Source organism: Leucoraja erinacea, chromosome 4 (genome assembly GCF_028641065.1).
Source record: "Leucoraja erinacea ecotype New England chromosome 4, Leri_hhj_1, whole genome shotgun sequence".
NCBI lineage: Eukaryota > Metazoa > Chordata > Chondrichthyes > Rajiformes > Rajidae > Leucoraja > Leucoraja erinaceus.
The window spans coordinates 42,448,574-42,469,058 of record NC_073380.1 but is presented as its reverse complement, the minus strand read 5'-3'; the positions used below and the strand labels follow the sequence as shown (position 1 = coordinate 42,469,058).

Here is a 20,485-nt window from a genome sequence, read left to right as displayed (position 1 = left end):
GTGTCATCTGTAAACTTGTCAATGGAGTTGGAGAAGAATTAGGCTGCACAATCATGAGAGTATAGGGTCTGAACACATTCTTGCGGTGTTAAGAGTTACTCACGAACAATAGTTACACCTTCAACTCCACAATCCCATCCAAATTCATCTCTAGATCACTGGAACACGGAGGAGTAACAATCAGTGAGGATAGGCAATAGTACAGTAAATGCCCTGTCCCACTTTCCCGAGTTACTCACAAACTCTCTCGAGTTTTCTCCTTGATTCGAACTCGGAGAAATACTGTAATAGTCGTTCGTAGGTACTCGGGGCTATTTTTTAAAAACCGGTGGACACTTTTCACCATGTTGAAAAAACATCCCGACTTACCTGATGCCCCGAGTTCCTACGGCTGGCATCACAAGTCGCTACAAAACGTCTACGGACTCCTACAGTCTCCTACGGGCTCCTACGAGCTCGCTACCGACATTACCTGACCTTCGCCGAGTTCAAATCAAGGGAAAAACTCGGGAGAGTTTGAGAGTAACTTGGGAAAGCGGGACAGGGCCTTTACTGTACTATTGCCTATCCTCACTGATTGTTACTCCTCCGTGTTCCAGTGATCTAGAGATGAGTTTGGATGGGATTGTGGAGTTGAAGGTGTAACTATTGTCAATAATTTGGAGTCTGATGTAGGTGTCCTTGTTATTTAGATATTCCAAAGATAAGTGTAGGAGCAGGAAGTGAGTGTTGCAATCCGTTGTGATGGCAGGCAAACTGCAGTGGATCAAGGCTATCTGGGATGCTGCAGATAATGGGCAAGTGAGTGTAATGTGCAAAAAATTGGATAAGTAATGCAATTTTACACATGTGCTCACTGATGTTTTTTTGGTGAGCCAACATGCACCCTATGGAGAAGTAGAATACTTTTGGCAGTAGCTTTCTGATTTCTTCAAGTAGGAAGTCGGCCAAAGTTGCTGTCCAGTTTTCAGTGAAATAAAAATGAGATGCACTAACTTTATTTTTTAATCCTAGTTCAAAACCCTGCAGAGTCATAATGTCAAGTAGGACTTTTCTCTCATTTCCAAGATGTTTAATACAGAGGACTGTAATTGTTTGCGATGAAGTCTTCCAACTGTAATTTCAGTGTACTAAATAATGGCCTTTGAGATGGAGTTTCATTCCAACAATCTTTCATGATGTTGTAGATTGGTTGAGGACAGTCTTTTGGACACTGCATCCGATAGCCTTTGACCAACTCTAATAGTACCATATTATTTGGTATTCCTGTAATTTCAGAAAATGTTAATGCAAGTTGCATTAAAAATATGCCATTCAAAATCAGGATATATTGTAGATTAATATACTTACCGGCATAAGGTATTTTCCCAAATGTAATGATCTCGTACAAAACGACACCAAAGGACCACACATCAGATTTCATTGAAACCTGATTTTTAATTGCAACCTCTGGAGCAGTCCACTTAACTGGAAAGTTACCATCAGATATTTCAGTGGCAGAGGCACCCTGTCATGGGAAGCATGCAACCGTGAAAACTTTGGTTAATTACATTATCAAAGCAACAATTCTACAGCTCAAAATGTAGAAGTGAGCAACTGCAGGTGCTGGATTGCACAAGAAGAGACAAAGTGCTGCAGTAACTCAGCGGGTTGGGCAACATCTCTGGACAACATGGATGGGTAACCTTTCGGGTTAGTACCCTTGTTCAGACTTGGATCATAGGCCTAATTAAAAATGATTAGTGACGTTACTTGTCGTATTTTATTACTGTTTTAACCTCTTTACCTGAAATGATTAGAAAGTAATTTCCAAATTGGAGGCATGTATTTGTACTTGCTTCTTAAGAATGTTCCTTTCCCACTACAGTATAAGATATGCAAAATACTGCAAGTGCTCTTAACCTGAAATTGTATTGTATTGTATTTGTATTGTATTGTATTTTAATGACCACACAGCCAGGCTGGTGGAATTTGTTATCAGTACAGCTGATATCAGGAACAGGTTCCAACATTTCATCAACATTAAACATATAACATAGATATACATACAGACAGACACATTACATAATACATAAGGGCCATGTATAGTACAGAAGCACTGGAATAACATTAGGCAGACTGGGCAGCATTTGTATACAGAGAGACAAAGTTAATATGAGTAGTTCCAGCCATTTCTGCTTTATTGTTAGGGGAGGGAGCCCCACGGTGACCGATCGCATTCTGGTGGTGGGGGCATACTGAAGAAAGCACTGTCACCAGGGCTACAACATGAACCACAACAACCACTCTGAACTGGTGAAGAATGGTTTGCTGGTGCAGACTTTCAAGAGAGTTAGATAAAGATAGTGGAGTTAGGGGATATGGTAATGATTGTGGATGATCAGCCATGATCACAGTGAATGGGGGTGCTGGCTCGAAGGGCTGAATGTCCTACCCCTGCCCCTTTTGTCGATTGCTTTCTTTTTTGCATCTCTTTAATTACTTTGTTCTATATCTCTCTATATTACCTTCTATATCTCTAATTTCCCTTTCCCCTGACTCTCAGTCTGAAGAAGAGTCATGTCCTGAATGTCACCTTCTCCTTTTCTCCAGAGATGTTGTCTGACCACCTGTTACTCCAGCTTTTTGTGTCTATATTCAGTTTAAACCAGCATCTGCAATTCCTTGCTATACATTTTATATTTCTGGCACTCTATGATGCTTTATAGGTATGTGAGATATGTCGTTAGCGGACCAGAGGTGTATTGTCTTTTCATTATCACATAACCTCTGTTGGTCCAGAATAACTGTTAATCCAGAAAGGCTCTGGAACCGAGGGTGTTGGAAAATTGGTCTTCAACTGTAATTAGCACTCGCCCATGGATGCATAGATAAAATGGAGCTGTGACTTATTCTGCTTGTTTAAATTTGAATACAAGATATGTCTTAATCAATTTTGGCAATTGCAATGTGCTTAAAACATAATTTTCCACAATTTATTTTACATAAATATATTCATTGCCTACCTTTAACAATTTTGTTAACCCAAAATCTGAAATTTTACAAAGGATGTTGTCGCCCACAAGAATGTTTCTTGCTGCTAAATCCAGATGGACATAACGGTTGGATTCAAGGTATGACATTCCAGCCGCAATCTGAGCTGCCATGTTGATTAATTGTACGATTGTAAAGCAACCATTAGACTCTGGAAAGGGATGTTCATAATCATCAATCTGACCGTACAGAGTATTTAAATAGAACATTGAACAGTACATTGCACAATTGGTTCTTTCTGCCTGCAGTTCTTTTTACCCAATATGATGCCTAGTTAAACTAATCCCATCTGCCTGTGCATCATCCATATCCTTCTATTCCCTGCACTTCCATGTGCCTATCTAAAAAACCTCTTAAACGCCACAACCAGTCTGCCTCCACCACCTACCCAGCCCCCCACCACTTTCTGTGTATAACAAAAACTTGCCCTGCACATCTCCATTAAACTTCTCACCTTAATGCACTCTAGTGTTGGACATTTCCACCCTGGCAAAAAGATTCTGACTGTCTACCCTATCTAAGCCTCTTATAATTTTCTATGCTCTATCAAGTCTCCCCTCAACCTCCACCATTCCAAAACTAACAACCCTGCCTGTCCACTCTTTCTGTAGTTGAAACCCTTTCATCCAGGCATCATCCTAGTAAAACCCTCTAATCCAGGTAGCATTCTGGTAAAAACAAATTGTTCAGAATATGATAGTTGCAAGTCAGAACAATTTAAAGTTTGTTTTGACTTTAAATGGTCCAGGTACTTACTCCTTAAATAATTCAGTAGATCTCCATGTTTCATCAGTTCAATAACAATGAACAAAGGTTGTGTTCTTGTGCATACAGCATACAGTGTGATCAGATTCCGGTGCTGGAAGCACTTCATAATTTCGGCTTCTTTCAGAAAATTGCTGGAATCTGTATCATCTGTTAATACATAATCGTGGTTTGACTCAGCCAGAACATTTCCAAATATGGATGAGACTGTGCAGCTCAAGATGATGACCCACCGACACGATGGAACACTAAACCAATCAGCAATTAAGAGAAAATCGGCTCGTAACCATGGTGGGTAATCTCATGGTGGGTAGGTAGGTATGCCTGATTTCTATTGAGATGATGCCATGTGGCTCTATACTCAATTCTCCAACACATAAAGAGGATATTTGCTTCACTGTATTCAAGTGCTATGCAATTAGGAGTTTAGTTTAGAGGCACAGAATGGAAATGGCCACTTCAGCCGATTTTCTATTAATTCCACAGTTTAAGGATGGAAGAAAAGGATCAAATAAACCATTTCTCCTACCCAATCTTTTGCAAAGTTTATATCCCAACTGTTTTAAAGTTACATTTCGTAAGGGAGTCAGTAAATTTCTCTCGGCATCAAATTGAGATACAGGGGCATAGGAAAGTTAGCAGATAGCTTTTCTTTGTACCCCTGTCATTGGGACGTTAGTGGGATTTAAGATAAGCACATGCATACACAGGGAATGGAGAGATACAGATTATATGCAGGCAGGTAAGAGTCGGTCGGTCAATCAATCAATCAATCAATCAATCAATCAACCAATCAATCAATCAATCAATCAATCAATCAATCAATCAATCAATCAATCAATCAATCAATCAAATCAATACCTGTACATAAAGTGCAAGTGAAATGAATTTGCCAGCAGTGGTACAATGACAAAGAACACACAAAAACACAATAAAAATTTTACATAAACATCCACCACAGCATTCATCACTGTGGTGGAAGGCACAAAATTTGGCCAGTCCTCCTACATTTTCCCCCGTGGTCGGGACCTCAACCCTCTGCAGCTGCAGCTGTGGGCATCCAGATGAGTAGACAAGGTAAAGTCCAGGTAAGTCCTGAATTGGTGCCTCCCCACCGGAGGCCACGGCTTCAGGTTGGTGTAGGCCGCAGGCCGGTGGTCAAAGATCTAAAGTCTTGGTCTTGGCATCATGTTCGGTACAGACATTGTGGGCTGAAGGGCCTGTTCCTGTGCTGTACTGTTTTATGTTATAATTATCCTCTATTTGTTCCCAACATACTTTCCCTTTTCCTCTTGATTCTATAATGGCATTTCCTGCTTACTCGGAATTAAACTGACTCCTGTCTTGTGGTAATAAAAAGGAACTGCAGATGAAGGGAATTGAAAAATGTAGGTGAACAGAGGGATCTGGGAATAACTGTGCACAGTTCCCTGAAAGTGGAATCTCATGTAGATAGGGTGGTAAAGAAAGCTTTTGGTGTGCTGGCCTTTATAAATCAGAGCATTGAGTATAGAAGTTGGGATGTAATGTTAAAATTGTACAAGGCATTGGTGAGGCCAATTCTGGAGTATGGTGTACAATTTTGGTCGCCTAATTATAGGAAGGATGTTAACAAAATAGAGAGAGTACAGAGGAGATTTACTAGAATGTTGCCTGGGTTTCAGCAACTAAGTTACAGAGAAAGGTTGAACAAGTTAGGGCTTTATTCTTTGGAGCGCAGAAGGTTAAGGGGGGACTTGATAGAGGTTTTTTAAATGATGAGAGGGATAGACAAAGTTGACATGGAAAAGCTTTTCCCACTGAGAGTAGGGAAGATTCAAACAAGGGGACATGACATGAGAATTAAGGGACTGAAGTTTAGGGGTAACATGAGGGGGAACTTCTTTACTCAGAGAGTGGTAGCTGTGTGGAATGAGCTTCCAGTGAAGGTGGTGGAGGCAGGTTTGTTTTTTATCATTTAAAAATAAGTTGGACAGTTATATGGATGGGAAGGGAATGGAGGGTTATGGTCTGAGCGCAGGTATATGGGACTAGGGGAGATTATGTGTTCGGCACGGACTAGAAGGGTCGAGATGGCCTGTTTCCGTGCTGTAATTGTTATATGGTTATATATGGTTATGCTGTTTCATACCAGAGATAAACACAAAACCCTGGAATAACTCAGCAGGTTAAGCAGTATCTCTGGAGAAATTGGATGGGTGGCATTTTGGGTCAGTTTATACCGAAGATGGAAACAAACAAGGGTCCCGACCCAAATCTTCACCTATCCATTTTCTCCAGAGATGCTGCCTGACCCGCTGAGTCGCTCCAGTATTTTGAGTCTCCTTTCATGTTGGTTGTTTTGTGAATTTGTGTTTTTCAATTCCACTTCTGTACTGCTTCGCTGAACCCATCCAAATTTACGCTTGACATTACGATTAACTAAGTTATGAATATAAACTTAAAATATTGTGTTTTGGTATATGTAGCCAATCTGGCAAGATGTGCAAGTTCTTAACCATATTTAATTAAAAACCAAGATTTAAATAATAAATATAAATATAAATCAAACAATTTATTGAAAATCATGATTACCTGCTTTTAACATTTTAATGGCAACAGGTACACTATTGTTCCAGATGGCTTTCCATACCTCTCCATAATTACCAGTTCCTATGCGCTTGACTAAAGTGAATTCTTCTTTTGGTCTTTCCCATTTGCCAACAGTGTTATAAGATAAATGGCGAAGAATTGGCTTTTTCTGTTTGTAAAAAAAATAAAAAAGATTTAGGAAGAATAGGACATTTTAGGTAACTATCACCAAGAGTAGGATATAAAGCTAGATTAACAATGGCCTGTATTTTGTCTACAACACAGCATTAGTTGAGCAGAACTAATAGTTGTCAGCTGAATGTTACTGTCCACAAAGCAAATCCATAACTTTTAGGAGCAGAATTAGACCATTCGGCCAATCAAGTCAACTCTGACATCCAATCATGGCTGATCTATCTTTAACTCTCAACCCCATTCTCCTGCCTTCTTCCCATAACCCCTGACACCTGTACTAATCGAGAATCTGTCAATATTTGCCTTAAATATATCCATTGACTTGGTCTCCACAGCCTTCTGTCGCAATGAATTCCACGATTCATCACCCTCTAGCCAAATAATTTCCTCCTCATCTTTCTAAAGCTATATCTTTTTATTCTGAGGTTATGGCCCTCTGGTCCTAGACTCTCTCACTAATGGAAACATCCTCTCCACATCCACACTATCCAGGCCTTACACTATTCAGTAAGTTTCGATGTCCCAGCCCATCCTTCTAAACTCCAGCAAGTACAGGCCCAGTTTCATCAAACACTCAAATTCCATCAACACCCCATAAATTGATGTCAATTTCCTCATTAATCTTGGGCAAAAATTTCCTGAGAAGGTTATGAAATTTCTTTACACCAATCTTGGTTAGATCTCAGTGACATTAAATTCCGAGGATTTTTGAGGCAAAGCTTTTAACGTCGTTTAATTGTCCTACTTTTACACTTACCTTTTCACTTGGTCTTTTTAATTCAATTCCACAAATTAAGTTGTTTTTATAATGCTTAACTAATTCTTGAATAGTGATAAAACTTGGTCCTCCTTTGATGTAAAATGTGCTGTTTCCATTTTGTGAAATTATAAAATGCATGACAGATTCTTCAGTTAGAACTGAAAAGAAAATTATTAATTATCAATCATCACACTTAATAACGTTAATGTTTGCTCTAAGTGTTAATTTCCTGAGCACAGGAAGTGTAAGTACGACAAAAACTATTGTGAAATCAATTTTTGTTCTTATCTTCTGACTATGATAGGAAAGCACGGGTCTAAACATGTTGAAAGAGAGGAACACCGCTTTTAGGTCTGGCGATAGGGCTTTATACAGCACGGCCCGAGCAAACCTGAAGAGAGGCATCAGAGAGGCCAAATCAAACTACAGGAGGAAGATAGAGGACAACCTGGACAGTAATAACAGCAGGCAGGTGTGACAGGGGATCCAGTATCTCACCAACTATAAGACCAACCTTGGAGCTGTTGAAGGTGACGCCTCGCTGGCAGAGGAGCTGAACCACTTCTTTGCTCGCTTTGAAGTGGAGCCACCCGAGACAGCCACATCACAGCACATGGTCCACAGCAGCCTACCCCTCAAGATAGAGGAGCATGAGGTGAGGCGCACTCTGCGGGCCATCAATCCAAGGAAGGCCACTGGTCCGGACGGCGTATCTGGACGCGTGTTGAAGGACTGCGCAGACCAGCTGGCTGGAGTCCTTACAAGGATTTTTAACCAGTCTCTGGCCCAGTCCACTGTCCCACCCTGTCTGAAGTCCTCCACCATAGTCCCCTTGCCCAAAAAAACCAACATCTCCAGCCTCAACGACTACCGGCCAGTCGCACTCACACCAGTGGTGATGAAGTGTTTTGAAAAACTGGTCCGGGGTCATATCACATCACTTCTGCCCCGAAGCTTTGACCCCCACCAGTTTGCGTACAGAGCGAATAGATCCACAGAGGACGCTGTAGCCACAGCTCTCCATGCTGCACTGTCTCACCTGGAGCAGCGGGGGAGCTACGTGCGGATGCTCTTTGTGGACTACAGCTCTGCTTTTAATACTATCCTTCCCCACAAACTGGGGGACTTGGGACTTCCACACTCCACCTGTACGTGGATAAATAGCTTCCTGTCGGGTCGAAGCAAGAGAGTCAGAGTGGGCCATCACACATCCACGGCCCTCAGCCTCAGTACCGGCTCTCCACAGGGCTGCGTACTGAGCCCCCTGCTCTACACCATCTACACACATGACTGCACCCCCGCCCACCACAGCAACACCATTGTCAAATTTGCGGATGACACTACAGTGGTGGGACTCATCTCCGGGGGGGACGAGTACGCCTACCGGGATGAGGTGGAGCAGCTGACAGTGTGGTGCGAAGAAAATAACCTGCTCCTCAACACCTCAAAGACGAAGGAGGTAATAATAGACTTCAGGAAAAACAAAACGGACATGGTACCACTGACCATCAGAGGGGACTGTGTAGAGAGGGTGGCGGATTTCCGCTTCCTGGGAATCCACATTGAGGAGGACCTGACGTGGAGCGTGAACACCACTGCGCTGCTGAAAAAGGTCCAGCAGAGACTGCACTTCCTGAGGGTGCTCAGGAAGAACAACATCACTCAGAGGCTGCTGCTGTCCTTTTATCGGTGCTCCATTGAGAGCATACTAACATACTGTGTATGCGTGTGGTACACCAGCTGCACAGCGGCTCAGAGGAAAGCGCTCCAGAGGGCCATTGACAATGCCCAGAGGATTGTCGGCTGCCCTCTCCTTACCTTGGAGGACCTACACAGTTCCCGCTGCACCAAAAAAACCCAGAATATAATAAAGGACATCTCCCACCCCGGACACTCCCTGTTTGAACTGTTGCCGTCAGGCAGACGGTACAGATCCACAAGGACAAGGACAAATAGACTAAAAAACAGTTTTTACCCCACTGCTATAAAAGCACTAAATGTAGCCGCCAAGGAACGCAGGGGCGATACAGACTAAGGGACTGTGGTAACGGTGAAATCGACAGAAGGATGGAGGGTTGGGTGTGTATGCGTGCTTTGTCTGTGATATTTATTTATTTGCTTATCTTTATTATTTTACCGTGGATGTTTCGTTAGCTTTAGAAATGTTTGAATGCTGCACTGACTGGCTGACATTTTAAATTTCGTTGTACATGGCCCATGTTACAATGACAATAAAGAAACTATTCTATTCTATTCTACTGTTGTCATAAGTGATTGGAGCAGAATTAGGCCATTGGCCCATCAAGTCTACTCCACCATTCACTCATGGCTGATCTATATCTCCCCCCTAACCCAATTCTCCTGCCTTCTCTTGATAAATTCCTGACACCTGTACTCATCAAGAATCTATCTCTGCCTTAAAAATATCCATTGACTAAGCCTCCACAGCCTTCTGTGGCAGAATTCCACAGATTTACCACCCTCTGACTAAATAAATTCCGCCTCATCTCCTTCCTAATGGAACATTGGTGAAGTTAATACTTCATAATCCCCAAGGAAAAATGCAAAATATTGAAAGTTGGTGGTCAGACATTCAAAATCATAAATAATAATAATTTTTCATGTGCTACCAGCATCAATTTGGCCCCTGTGAAATATAAAGCAAGACATTCTTCAACCTGATTCAATTTTAACCAGTCTACTCCATTTAACCATTTAGACTACTCCAACTGAACTCATGCTACATCCTCTGGAAGTGTGATGGGATCTCAATTGCATGTGGATTAGACAATAGACAATAGGGGCAGGAGTAGGCCATTCGGCCCTTCGAGGGTGATCATTCACTGTGATCATGGCTGATCATCCACAATCAGTACCTCGTTCCCACCTTCTCACCATATCACCTAACTCTACTATCTTTATGAGCTCTACATAACTCTCTCTTGAAAGTATCCAGAGAATTGGCCTCCACTGCCCTCTAAGGCAGAGAATTCCACAGATTTACAACTCTCTGGGTGAAAAGGTTTTCCTCATCTCCGTTCTAAATAGCCTACTCCTTATTCTTAAACTGTGGCCCCTGGTTCTGGACTCCACCAACATCGGGAACATGTTTCCAAACATGACGTATCCAAACCCTTAATAATCTTATATGTTTCAATACGATCCCCTCTCTACTTACACAATTCTTAAGGGGTTGGACAGGCTAGATGCAGGAAGATTGTTCCCGATGTTGGGGAAGTCCAGGACAAGGGGTCACAGCTTAAGGATAAGGGGGAAATCCTTTAAAACCGAGATGAGGAGAACTTTTTTCACACAGAGAGTGGTGAATCTCTGGAACTCTCTGCCACAGAGGGTAGCTGAGGCCAGTTCATTGGCGATATTTAAGAGGGAGTTAGATGTGGCCCTTGTGGCTAAGGGGATCAGAGGGTATGGAGAGAAGGCAGGTACGGGATACTGAGTTGGATGATCAGCCATGATCATATTGAATGGCGGTGCAGGCTCGAAGGGCCGAACGGCCTACTCCTGCACCTAATTTCTATGTTTCTATGTTTCTAACCTTATAAACTCCAGAGTATACAAGCCCAGCTGCTCCATTCTCTCAGCATATGACAGTCCCGCCAAAACCTGACTAAAAATTGAATTGTCAGGTTTTAAGATTTGAGATTTTGAGATTTTCACAGGAAAATTCTTTGAAAAGTTACAAGTTGACAACAATTTTGTTGAAGTATATATGCAGACAGGTAATAAACATTTGAAGAGGCACAAACATCTGATTTTGATGATTAAAGGTAACTTTACATAAAATACATGAATTTCAAAGAACACACAAGAGATGATTATTATCTAATCATATCAGAAATAATTTAATTTGTCCATTAATGTTCTGTCAGAATTTCCATTGGGATAAAGTAATTTGGGATTTATTTTCATATTTTATGATTCCATATAAATGCAAATTATGGAATTACTGCCCTTCAGTTTCCCAACAAGCATCTAGTGAATCCTACATTTAATGTACGGTATTGGGGCAAAGCCTTGACAGTGTATTTATGTTATGCTTAAAACTTTTTACCTGATAATACATATGAATCCAGCAATGATTCACTTTGGCGGACAAGAAACAAACCAACATTTTGACTGGAAGAAAGGTGGTTTTCCGCTTCAAATCGGGTCATATTTCCATAATACCAACTGTAATAGAAGTGAGTATAACATTAAATAAACTCATCGAATATTAATATTTTGCATCGCAATGCAAAATCCAACTGCTTACAAATGGATTATCAGTAATTTTTTCACTTGTATAATGAATAATATCTCAGTGCATTGATCAAATTTGCAGACTTGCACCTTGCAATAAAATGAGAGAAGATTAAGCACTTATTCATGTTATCAATAAAATATATATTCACTCATTTCAGAATATCAGAGTGAGTAGAAGGCTATTAGACCAAATAAATGATTTTATTTTCATCTACATTGTAAAGACTAGTTACATTTTTTTAGATAATAGAATAGATTATACTTATTTCCTTAGGAGAACAAATAAATAAAGTATATATTCTACTCTATTTATTTGTTCTCCTAAGGAGATAAATATAATAATTCTATTATCTAAAAAATAATCAAAGGAAACTATGTTGCTCTTCGATCATTACAAATGCTGAATTGGTTCTAGTACGGCATCCAAGACACACATGCTCATACGCATTTATATGTTGCACTGATTATATGATGGATGCCATGTGGATGAGGATGTTAGCTTATCTTAACATAAACTCACTATGTAGATTATGATATTAGTTTACACTGCTGATCTGATGCCAATACAACCATAAAAGGACTCATCAATTTTGTTCCTGTCATATGGATGAACATAGAGTCCATGATAAAGGATACATTAGGAATGATATGTATAGGCATCATCCACTAAATTCAGGTTAGTTTATGCTCCCTTTCTATTTACCATTTCAGTGATCATAGAAGTGTTTACTGTTATCCTAACTTTTTCAAAGTTGCTGAAGTATTCAAGGAGTGGTGGTGGACTGGTTGTAAAATGAACAAAAGACAAGGTGTTGGAGGAACATAGTTTGCCAAGCAGCATCTGTTGAGGGAAAAGACAGAAAACATTTTGGACCAGAACCCTTCTGCATATGTCCATTACCTCCACAGATGTTGCCTGACACATTGGGTTCCTCCAGCACTTTGTGTTTTGCTCAAGATTCCAGCATCTGCAGTTCCTTGCCTTTGCTAGTGGCTAATACATTGTATCTTCCTACCAGCATTTCTGCCGAAGCTAGTTGCTTGCAGACATGAGTGCATTAATAGCCATAACTTTGGAGTGTTGGGTGATGGGCGGATCAATGGAAGGCCAACAGAGCAGAAGACTAGAAGAAAAGTTGGTGGAGGGGATGAAAAGATTTAATGACAGGTGAGAAGAGAAAGATTTTCAATGGTTGGACAAATGCACCCATATTGATGAAAGAGCAATTCAGCCTAAATTAGTAAGGAATCATTTGTGAAGCATCTGTGCTTTAACAAGGATGCTTTCACTGAAATCTGCCACCTGTTGAGCCTGTGGGTTGGGTTAAAGCACAATGTTAAGGTCACCATGTCAATGACCTCTGGTTCTTTATCTTCTGGCAGGAAATAACTGGAAATATTTGCCGACCAAGACAGCACGGTGGTGCAGTCGTAGAATTGCTGCCTTATTGTGCCAGGGACCTGAGTTCGATCCTGACTACTTGTGCTTGTCTGTAATAAGTTTGTATGCTCTTCCTGTGACCTTGTTTTTTTTTCTCCAAAATCTTCTCTTTCCTCCCACACTCAAGACGTACAGGTCTGTAGGTTAATTGGCTTGGTGCAAATGTAATTTGACCCTAGTGTGTGCAGTATGGTGTTGGAGTGTGGTGGTCGATGCGGACTCGGTGGGCTGAAGGGTCTATTTCCACACTATCTCTAAACAAAACTAGCCCACTGCTGCAAAAGAAGGTCCCCATTGCTCCCTGCTGCTTCAGAGCTGATAGATCATTTTGTAGCCAAAGAGCAGCAGGCAGAATGTGTATAGGCACAAAGTGCTGGAGTATCGCAACAGGTCAGGCTGCACCTCTGGAGATAAAGGATGGGTGATGTTTCAGGTCGGAACTGTTCTTCAGGGTCTGAAGAAGGGTTTTGACCCAAATTGCCACCCATCCTTTTTCTCCAAAGATGCTGCCTGACCCATTGATTTATTCCAGCACTTTGTGCCCATCTTGATATAAACCATCATCTGCAGTTCCTTTCTGCACAAGCAGAATGTGTAATTGGTTAATGATGTTATGCAGGCTTAATCGTGCTACATAACATCATTGAGCAAAAATATTTTTTTGTGTGCATTACATAGCAATCCTGTTCAATACTAAAAACAAGATATTCCACTTCTGCAATGTCGGGCTGCAATGGAACATTATGAAGTCTAATTTTTGGTCTTGTGCCTGCAGCCATGATGCCTGTGTAATCTGCCGTGCAACATGCAATTCAACCTCCTCAAACAACTAAATGCCTATTCTAAGTGACAAGGCCTAACTGTCTATGATACAGTTCTAGAATTCATTGTGTAAGCCTGTCCTAATGACGTGGGTAGCATGCATTCAATGAGAGCCCTGCTACCATGTGAAATGTAATAGAGAAAACAAAACTGTCATGCTTAAACAGTGCTTCGGTTGCCTGGCCTGCTTTGCTGGAAGTCCAGAGTATTCGGCAGAGTACGTCTCATGATTTATGGTGTTCACCAACATGCTCCACTGCCACATTATCATGAGACCACATTCCTTTTCATCAGCTTTATGCCAAATGCTGAGAAACAGGAAAACGATGGTGCAGCAGTAGAGCTGCCACCTTACAGCGCCAGAGACCTGAGTTCGATCCTGACCAAGGGTGCTGTCTGTGTAAAGTTTGTACGTTCTCCCCGCGACCTTATCCCCGTGACCTGCATGGTATTTCTCCGGTTTCCTCCCACGCTCCAAAGACGTACAGGTTTGTAGGCTAATTGGTTTGGTAAATTGTAAATTGTCCCTAGTGTATACGATAATGCTAGTGTATGGAGTTCGCTGGTCAGCGTGGACTCAGTGTGCCAAAGGGACTCTTTCTGTGCTATATTCCTCTATCCTAACAAATGTGGAGGGGTTTCAGCATACGTTGCAAAGGAGGCGTGAGACATCGGCCGGCAGAAGCTGCAACTTGGAGAGTTCACTAATATCCTGGCTGTATTGGCCTCCACTGAAAAGGTTGAGCAGAGGTGCTGAAAATCTTGTACAAATATTCCTTGGCAAAGTGTTCAAGCTTTCTGGCAGGAGAAACCATGATTGTCTTTCCATTGGTGAAGCTCCTACTTAGCACCTTGTAATTCACCAGATGTGGATTCTGCCTTTTTGCAATTCTCCAAATGTTGTACATTGTCAGTATTTGGACTGATGGTCACAAATGAAATCGAGTGATGCTGTATTTTCCTCTTCACTCCCTCCAGGGTCTACCGCTGTGTCCTGGGCAATTTGGAGCTCTTGGTAATCTGAGTGAAGAGAGGGAAAAGTTTAATGTTATCGTGAATGAAGAAAGGGAGAAGTACGAGGGTGAACATCTATGCGTGACTTCAATCGTCCCCCTGAACTTCAATCTACTCTAATCCATGCGCCTGACCATCCCATCTCAGATCCTCCTGATCCATCTTCCTGAGATCTTCGAATCTTCCTGACCCATCGATAGCCTTCCTACTTGCTCTATCCTACCTCTGAGCTACTCTGCTATGGCTCCTTATTCTGGCTGGCTAAGCCCAGAAAATGAATGTATTAAACATTTTTTTTTAAAAGTATATCGCAGCATTGACAACCTTCCCCCCCCCCCCCCCCCCCCCCCCCCCCCCCCCCCCCCCCCAATCCAACTTCTTCTCACCTCAAAGTTGTTTTCCAGGTCTCTGTCCCTTGGACAAACAGAGCTCTCCGCTTCCGCCATGTTCTGAAGTTTCGGATCATTATCGAGTGTTTATTTGTGAAAGACATGAGCCACAATTTAATGGAGGGCAATAGAAATTCCACATGCATCATTGTGATAATATATGTCTGTCTTCCACAATTTATCTGTGCTGATTCAAAAAATCACAATCACATTTGTTTAGTTCGAGTGTTAATCCCACCCTCAAGCAGAAATAATTTAGTAAAATAATTAAATGGGAACGATAGTTATTTATACTTATTATCTGCCATTGCATTTTGCACTAATAATGGAATATTTTATTTATTGAAGTTTTTATTTTGTTCATTGTGTTATTTATTGAATACTGTATTTACAGATCTGTTACGCTGCTGCCAGTAAGAATTTCATTGTTCCTTTTCCGTACATACGACAATTGTCACTTTAGACTTTCTTTTCATGGGACTTTTAGTTATGCTGTAACAATTACTATAGTTTTGAAGTCTGCCTTTTAAATCATGATTGCCCTTTTCAGATGAGACGTTATGGATTTTCATTCAGGAAACGCTCTCTACCTTTGCTTTTGTAAGCAGAAAGATCATAAAACAGAAACAGCATGGTGAGGCTGCATTACATTATCAAGATACATTGCCTTTTTCGGTATCAGTTCACAGAATGCCTGGCAGGCAGTTCACTTTCCTATGCAAGCCATTTACAAGTTATGTACAATGCTGCAAACTGACCGGCCTACTCGCCTACTAGTGCCTTTTAAGGCTCGAAATGTCATCATTTCTATTCTGCAGTATCATCAGAGGCCATCCAACTGTTGTGATAGATACTCAGAGCTTAAGTTCCATCCTCTGTACTGTTAAGTGTGAAGGATTGTAATGGCTTTTTGGAATGTTACTTCTGAGATGTGGGACTATTCTAGTCATAGGTTCATGTCATAGGAGCAGAAGTATGCCATTCGGCCCATCAAATCTACTTTGTCATCCATGGCAGATCTATCTTTCCTCTCAACCCCATTCTTCTGCCTTCCCCCATAAACCCTTGACACCCTTATTAATCAAGAGTCTGTTAATCTCCAACTTAAACATCCAACGATGGCCTCTGCAGCCATCTTTGGTAATTAATTCCAAAGATTCCACTGACTAAAGAAAATCCTTATCTCCTTTCTAAAGGTACATCCTTTTATTTTGTGGCCTCTAGTCATAGACTCTCCCACTCGTGAAAATATCTTCTCCCCATCCACTCTATCCAGGTCTTAACCTTTTCGACAAGTTTCAATGAAGCCCCCTCATCCTTCTAAACTCCAGCGAGTACAGGTCGTCAACCCCTCATTGTATGTTAGCCCAATCATCTCTGGGATCATTCTTGTAAACCTCCCCTGGACCTTTTCTAACACCAGCACATCCTTCCTCAGATATGGGGCCCAAATTGCTCACAATACCCTAAATGCAGTCTGACCAGTGCCTTTTAAAGCCTTGGCATTACATTCCTGTATTCGTGCTCTTCTTGAAATAAATGCCATCAAATGCAAGTCAAACATGTATTAATTCCAGATCTGTCTTCACACCATAAATGGCATTTTGCAGGCAGCTGGTCACCAGCTACTACGCAATGTCCAGTTTCATTCTGTGTGGATTGTTGCCAGCTTAATGATTGAGACACAGTGTGTAGTAAATCATCTTATGTGCTGTTAATACTCACAGTTCTTCCTCCAGACTCTTAACCTTTGCCAGTATCTCAACAGGAACAAACCCAGAGCATGATTTTTTATGCCTGGAGGGTTGAGAATCTTTCCAGACTTTCTGAGCAAGCCACCAGTCCCCTTCCTTACTGAGGATCTCCAAGAACTCTCCTTTGGTTACTGTCAACTCTTCGTGATTCTGGGCAACATAGTTAAACAGTACAACATAGGAACTGAGAATTTCATTGCTGTGTAACCCAATATTTTCCACATTAGTGTCTGGGTCTGCAGTACCAGGACCTGAGGTTGGTAATCCCCGCTCATCAATGTTCGTAGTTGGGACACACAGTTGAGTGCGCACAGCTGTTCCAGTTGACTCATTCAGGTTCTGCCTTGTACCACCTGGTAGAATGACACTTTTCTCGTTCTTCGAAGTGGAATTATGATTTAACGGAATTCTGAAGCAACAGCATACCGCTTCCATTGTAACGTTGTGTAAAACTCCAAACAAATGCTCGTCTTCAAAGAACTGGGCTCGCCGATAATAAATTGTTACATTTCTAAGCAAGTGGAAGCTTAAGAGTGACGTTGCGGAAATGCCTTCCATTTGATTGCGAAATTACATTTGTGGTTGGGAGAACATGATTCATTTTGTCATTTTGCATGAAAAAAAAGATTGTTTGCATGGACAATTAAGTTAGTTGAAAAACCAAATGAGAAAGTTGGGAAGACTTTACTACAGAAATAAATGACAAAAAAGATTCTTATTAATTTGGCTGTGACTCTCTCTTAGTTAACCATCAGCACTTCTCAGCATTTCCCTGAGCAAGGCTTGTTCTAGCTCTGTTGTGTGCTGTGTTTATATGTGTATGTACTGTACATGCAAAGGTCAGGGCAGATCCTTTCAGACAGTTCTTGCTGGTGATACCCGCAGGGTAACCATAGACTGGATAGTTAAGTGGGCACCACATTACTTACAACAAAAATGGGATAAATAGACCTTGTTGGCCTCAATTGATATACTAGGTTTGAAATGGACAAAATGATGTATCATTTTTTAAATCTACAATAAAATAGCTGGAATAGCTATTTAAATCACAAAATGTTGTTTCCAATGGATGATGATATACTGAGGTACAATGGGTAGGATTTGTTTCAATCAAACGCCACAAAATTTGTGTGGGTACAAAGTGCCACAACCATTTGTCTCTAATGGGAGTAATGCAGATGGCATTCAAAACAAAATGACTCCAAGTAACCAAGAGCAGTAACTTCTCAGGGGGCTGGTGTTCAATAATGCTTCTCCTTGCCTTCCAAGGCACTTGTAACTGCTGCTAGTCATTCAGTTGTCCATACTGCGAATTGGGTCCATGTGCCTCGTAATGACATGCAATGTCTCTGGTGGGCTTCGCAGATGCCCGTAGGCACAGAGCGAGTGAATGGAAACCTTCCTGCTGATGTACAGTGACTGCTGTTCTGCCACCATCTTCAAAGCTATCCTCGTCTAGAATGTAAAATCTTGCCCACATAGAACTGAAAGTTTGGCAGAACTCTTTTGTTTGTACCTTCTCATCCTGGACACTGAGGCTGTTTAATTTAAACATTAAAGATGAGATTATTCAATCCATTCTTTCTTGTTGCGACTTGTTGCATTCTGCAGCCGGGGGAGGAGCACGGCTCCTGGCGGTGGGGGGACGCACCAGCAGCTGGGGGAAGGGGACGGCTTCAGGCAGGGGCTAGCGGGTGCTTTCTGTAGCCGGGGGATGGGGACGGCTTCAGGTGGGGGGCATCCTGCAGCCAGGGGGATGGATGGGTAGGGGGGTTGTGAGTGTGGGGGGGGGGGGGGGTGGGGGCAAGGGGGGGGGAATTGTGGGGGCAAGGGGGGGTTGTGGTGGAGGGTGTGTGTGTGTGGGGGAGGGTGGGGGGCAGTGGGCGTTGTGACCGGAGGGGGTGATGCTCGAGCTGATGGTGTGATGGGGACTCACAGTGGTCGCTGGTGGCTGGACCTTTTCCTCCGCCAATGTGACAGTTCATTTTTTAAAAAGCAGATAGCAACAACTGTTGAAGGTAGACCATGGCAATCTTTCATTAAATTGTCAGACGGAAGTGGCGAGATACAAGGAGCTCCCATTCTCGGAACAAAGGCGAGTTAGCACAATTATACATTTTTCTTATCAGTAAAACACTCCTACCAAGTCTAAATATGGCATGACTGAAAGATTCTGTAGCCTTTCACAATATAGAAAGGCTGGGTCTAAATCGAGCTCATCCCATGACTAGTTATTACTTATCGCTGGAGTGTCAGCTATTTTTTTTTTTTCAATCTTGGCTTCTTTATGTTCTTGATGCACATGTTAATACTGCAGGCTGCCATCTTAATGTCTTTATTGAAAAGCTAACCTGTCCTCAATATTGTGTTTCATATAATCTACAAAGTCATTCAGGCTTGGCACCGAGCCATTCTTTGTTCTACTAGTCCATGCTTTTGCAGAAGAACAGCTCCATTTTAGATTTGACTATTAGATTTGACTATTAGCTCTTTTATTCCCTCCTTTTTATCAAACGTGATAACATTCAGAGTCCTTGGTAGGTATAGACAATGGTCGCAAGTATTAGAGCAATGATTAGCAGAATGATAGAGCAATAATGTATCACAGTACCCCAAAGTCCACCAAACCAAAGGTATGGCTACCAGTTGAATGGTACCCTAAAGTCCATCAAACCAATGGTTGGGCAACCTGTTCTCACTCTCTTCATTGACAACCATCCTGATGAAGCTTTTTTAGGGTCAATGGATCAGGTGCCACCTGTAGGTGGTGTAATCCTTTCAGCCGATATTGGGGTTGTGCCATTAAGTTTGCACCTGTCTGAGGGTGTTGCCAGTTTCTTGTTAGATCGTTGCACAGGTGAGGTGCCTCTCTCCCCCCCCCCGTCGTCGTCCTGTGGTGGGGTTCACCACCTTGATCTAGACGCTAGTGTATCCGTGGGTTTGGACAACTTCTCCTAGTAGATTTGGGTGGACCACTTTCACATCACCACATAGAAGTGGCTGCTGGACTGGAAGCCAAAGACAAAGCCAGCATATATTGCACTCTGTGTTGACATAGAAGGTGCCATTGAAGTTGATGTAATTGAACTCGTCAAATCTGTCAGCATGGCCAGGGTCAGAGTTGTCAGTCTGATGAAACTCCCTGCCCTTGTTGCGCACTACCCAGTTAGGAACGATCTGCACCGTCTCCTTTGGAACTTCCTCAGGTCAGTCTCACTGATGGCGCTGTTCTCGGGGCACATGTCATAGATATCTGGGATGTTGTTCTCAAAGTCCTCCTTGCAGTTGTCTCCTCTGCTGTCACCACCGGCATTGATCTGGCCAGGGTTGGGAACAAAACAGCAATTGTCCTTCTCATCAGAAACGCCATCATTGCCATCCTCATCAATGTCCTGATCACACTGATTATCCACCAGTTCTGAGTCATTGTTTTCCTGGATAGGGTTAGGCATAATCTCTTTCAAGGGGTCCAACTGTT

General features: G+C 42.0%; 1 protein-coding gene across 1 annotated transcript; it reads right to left on the bottom strand.

Annotated features, from left to right (window-relative positions):
• Positions 1–534: 534 nt before the first annotated feature.
• Positions 535–17,442, bottom strand: LOC129696046 (tyrosine-protein kinase SRK2-like). The gene is made up of 7 exons (XM_055633453.1): positions 16,979–17,442; positions 11,397–11,515; positions 7,322–7,482; positions 6,373–6,568; positions 3,790–3,948; positions 3,006–3,184; positions 535–1,507 (listed from the first exon to the last, which is right to left on the bottom strand). The coding sequence occupies exons 1-7, from the start codon at positions 17,440–17,442 to the stop codon at positions 1,073–1,075; spliced, it is 1,713 nt and encodes a 570-aa protein (XP_055489428.1). The 3' UTR covers positions 535–1,072.
• Between the last annotated feature and the right edge of the window lie 3,043 nt (positions 17,443–20,485).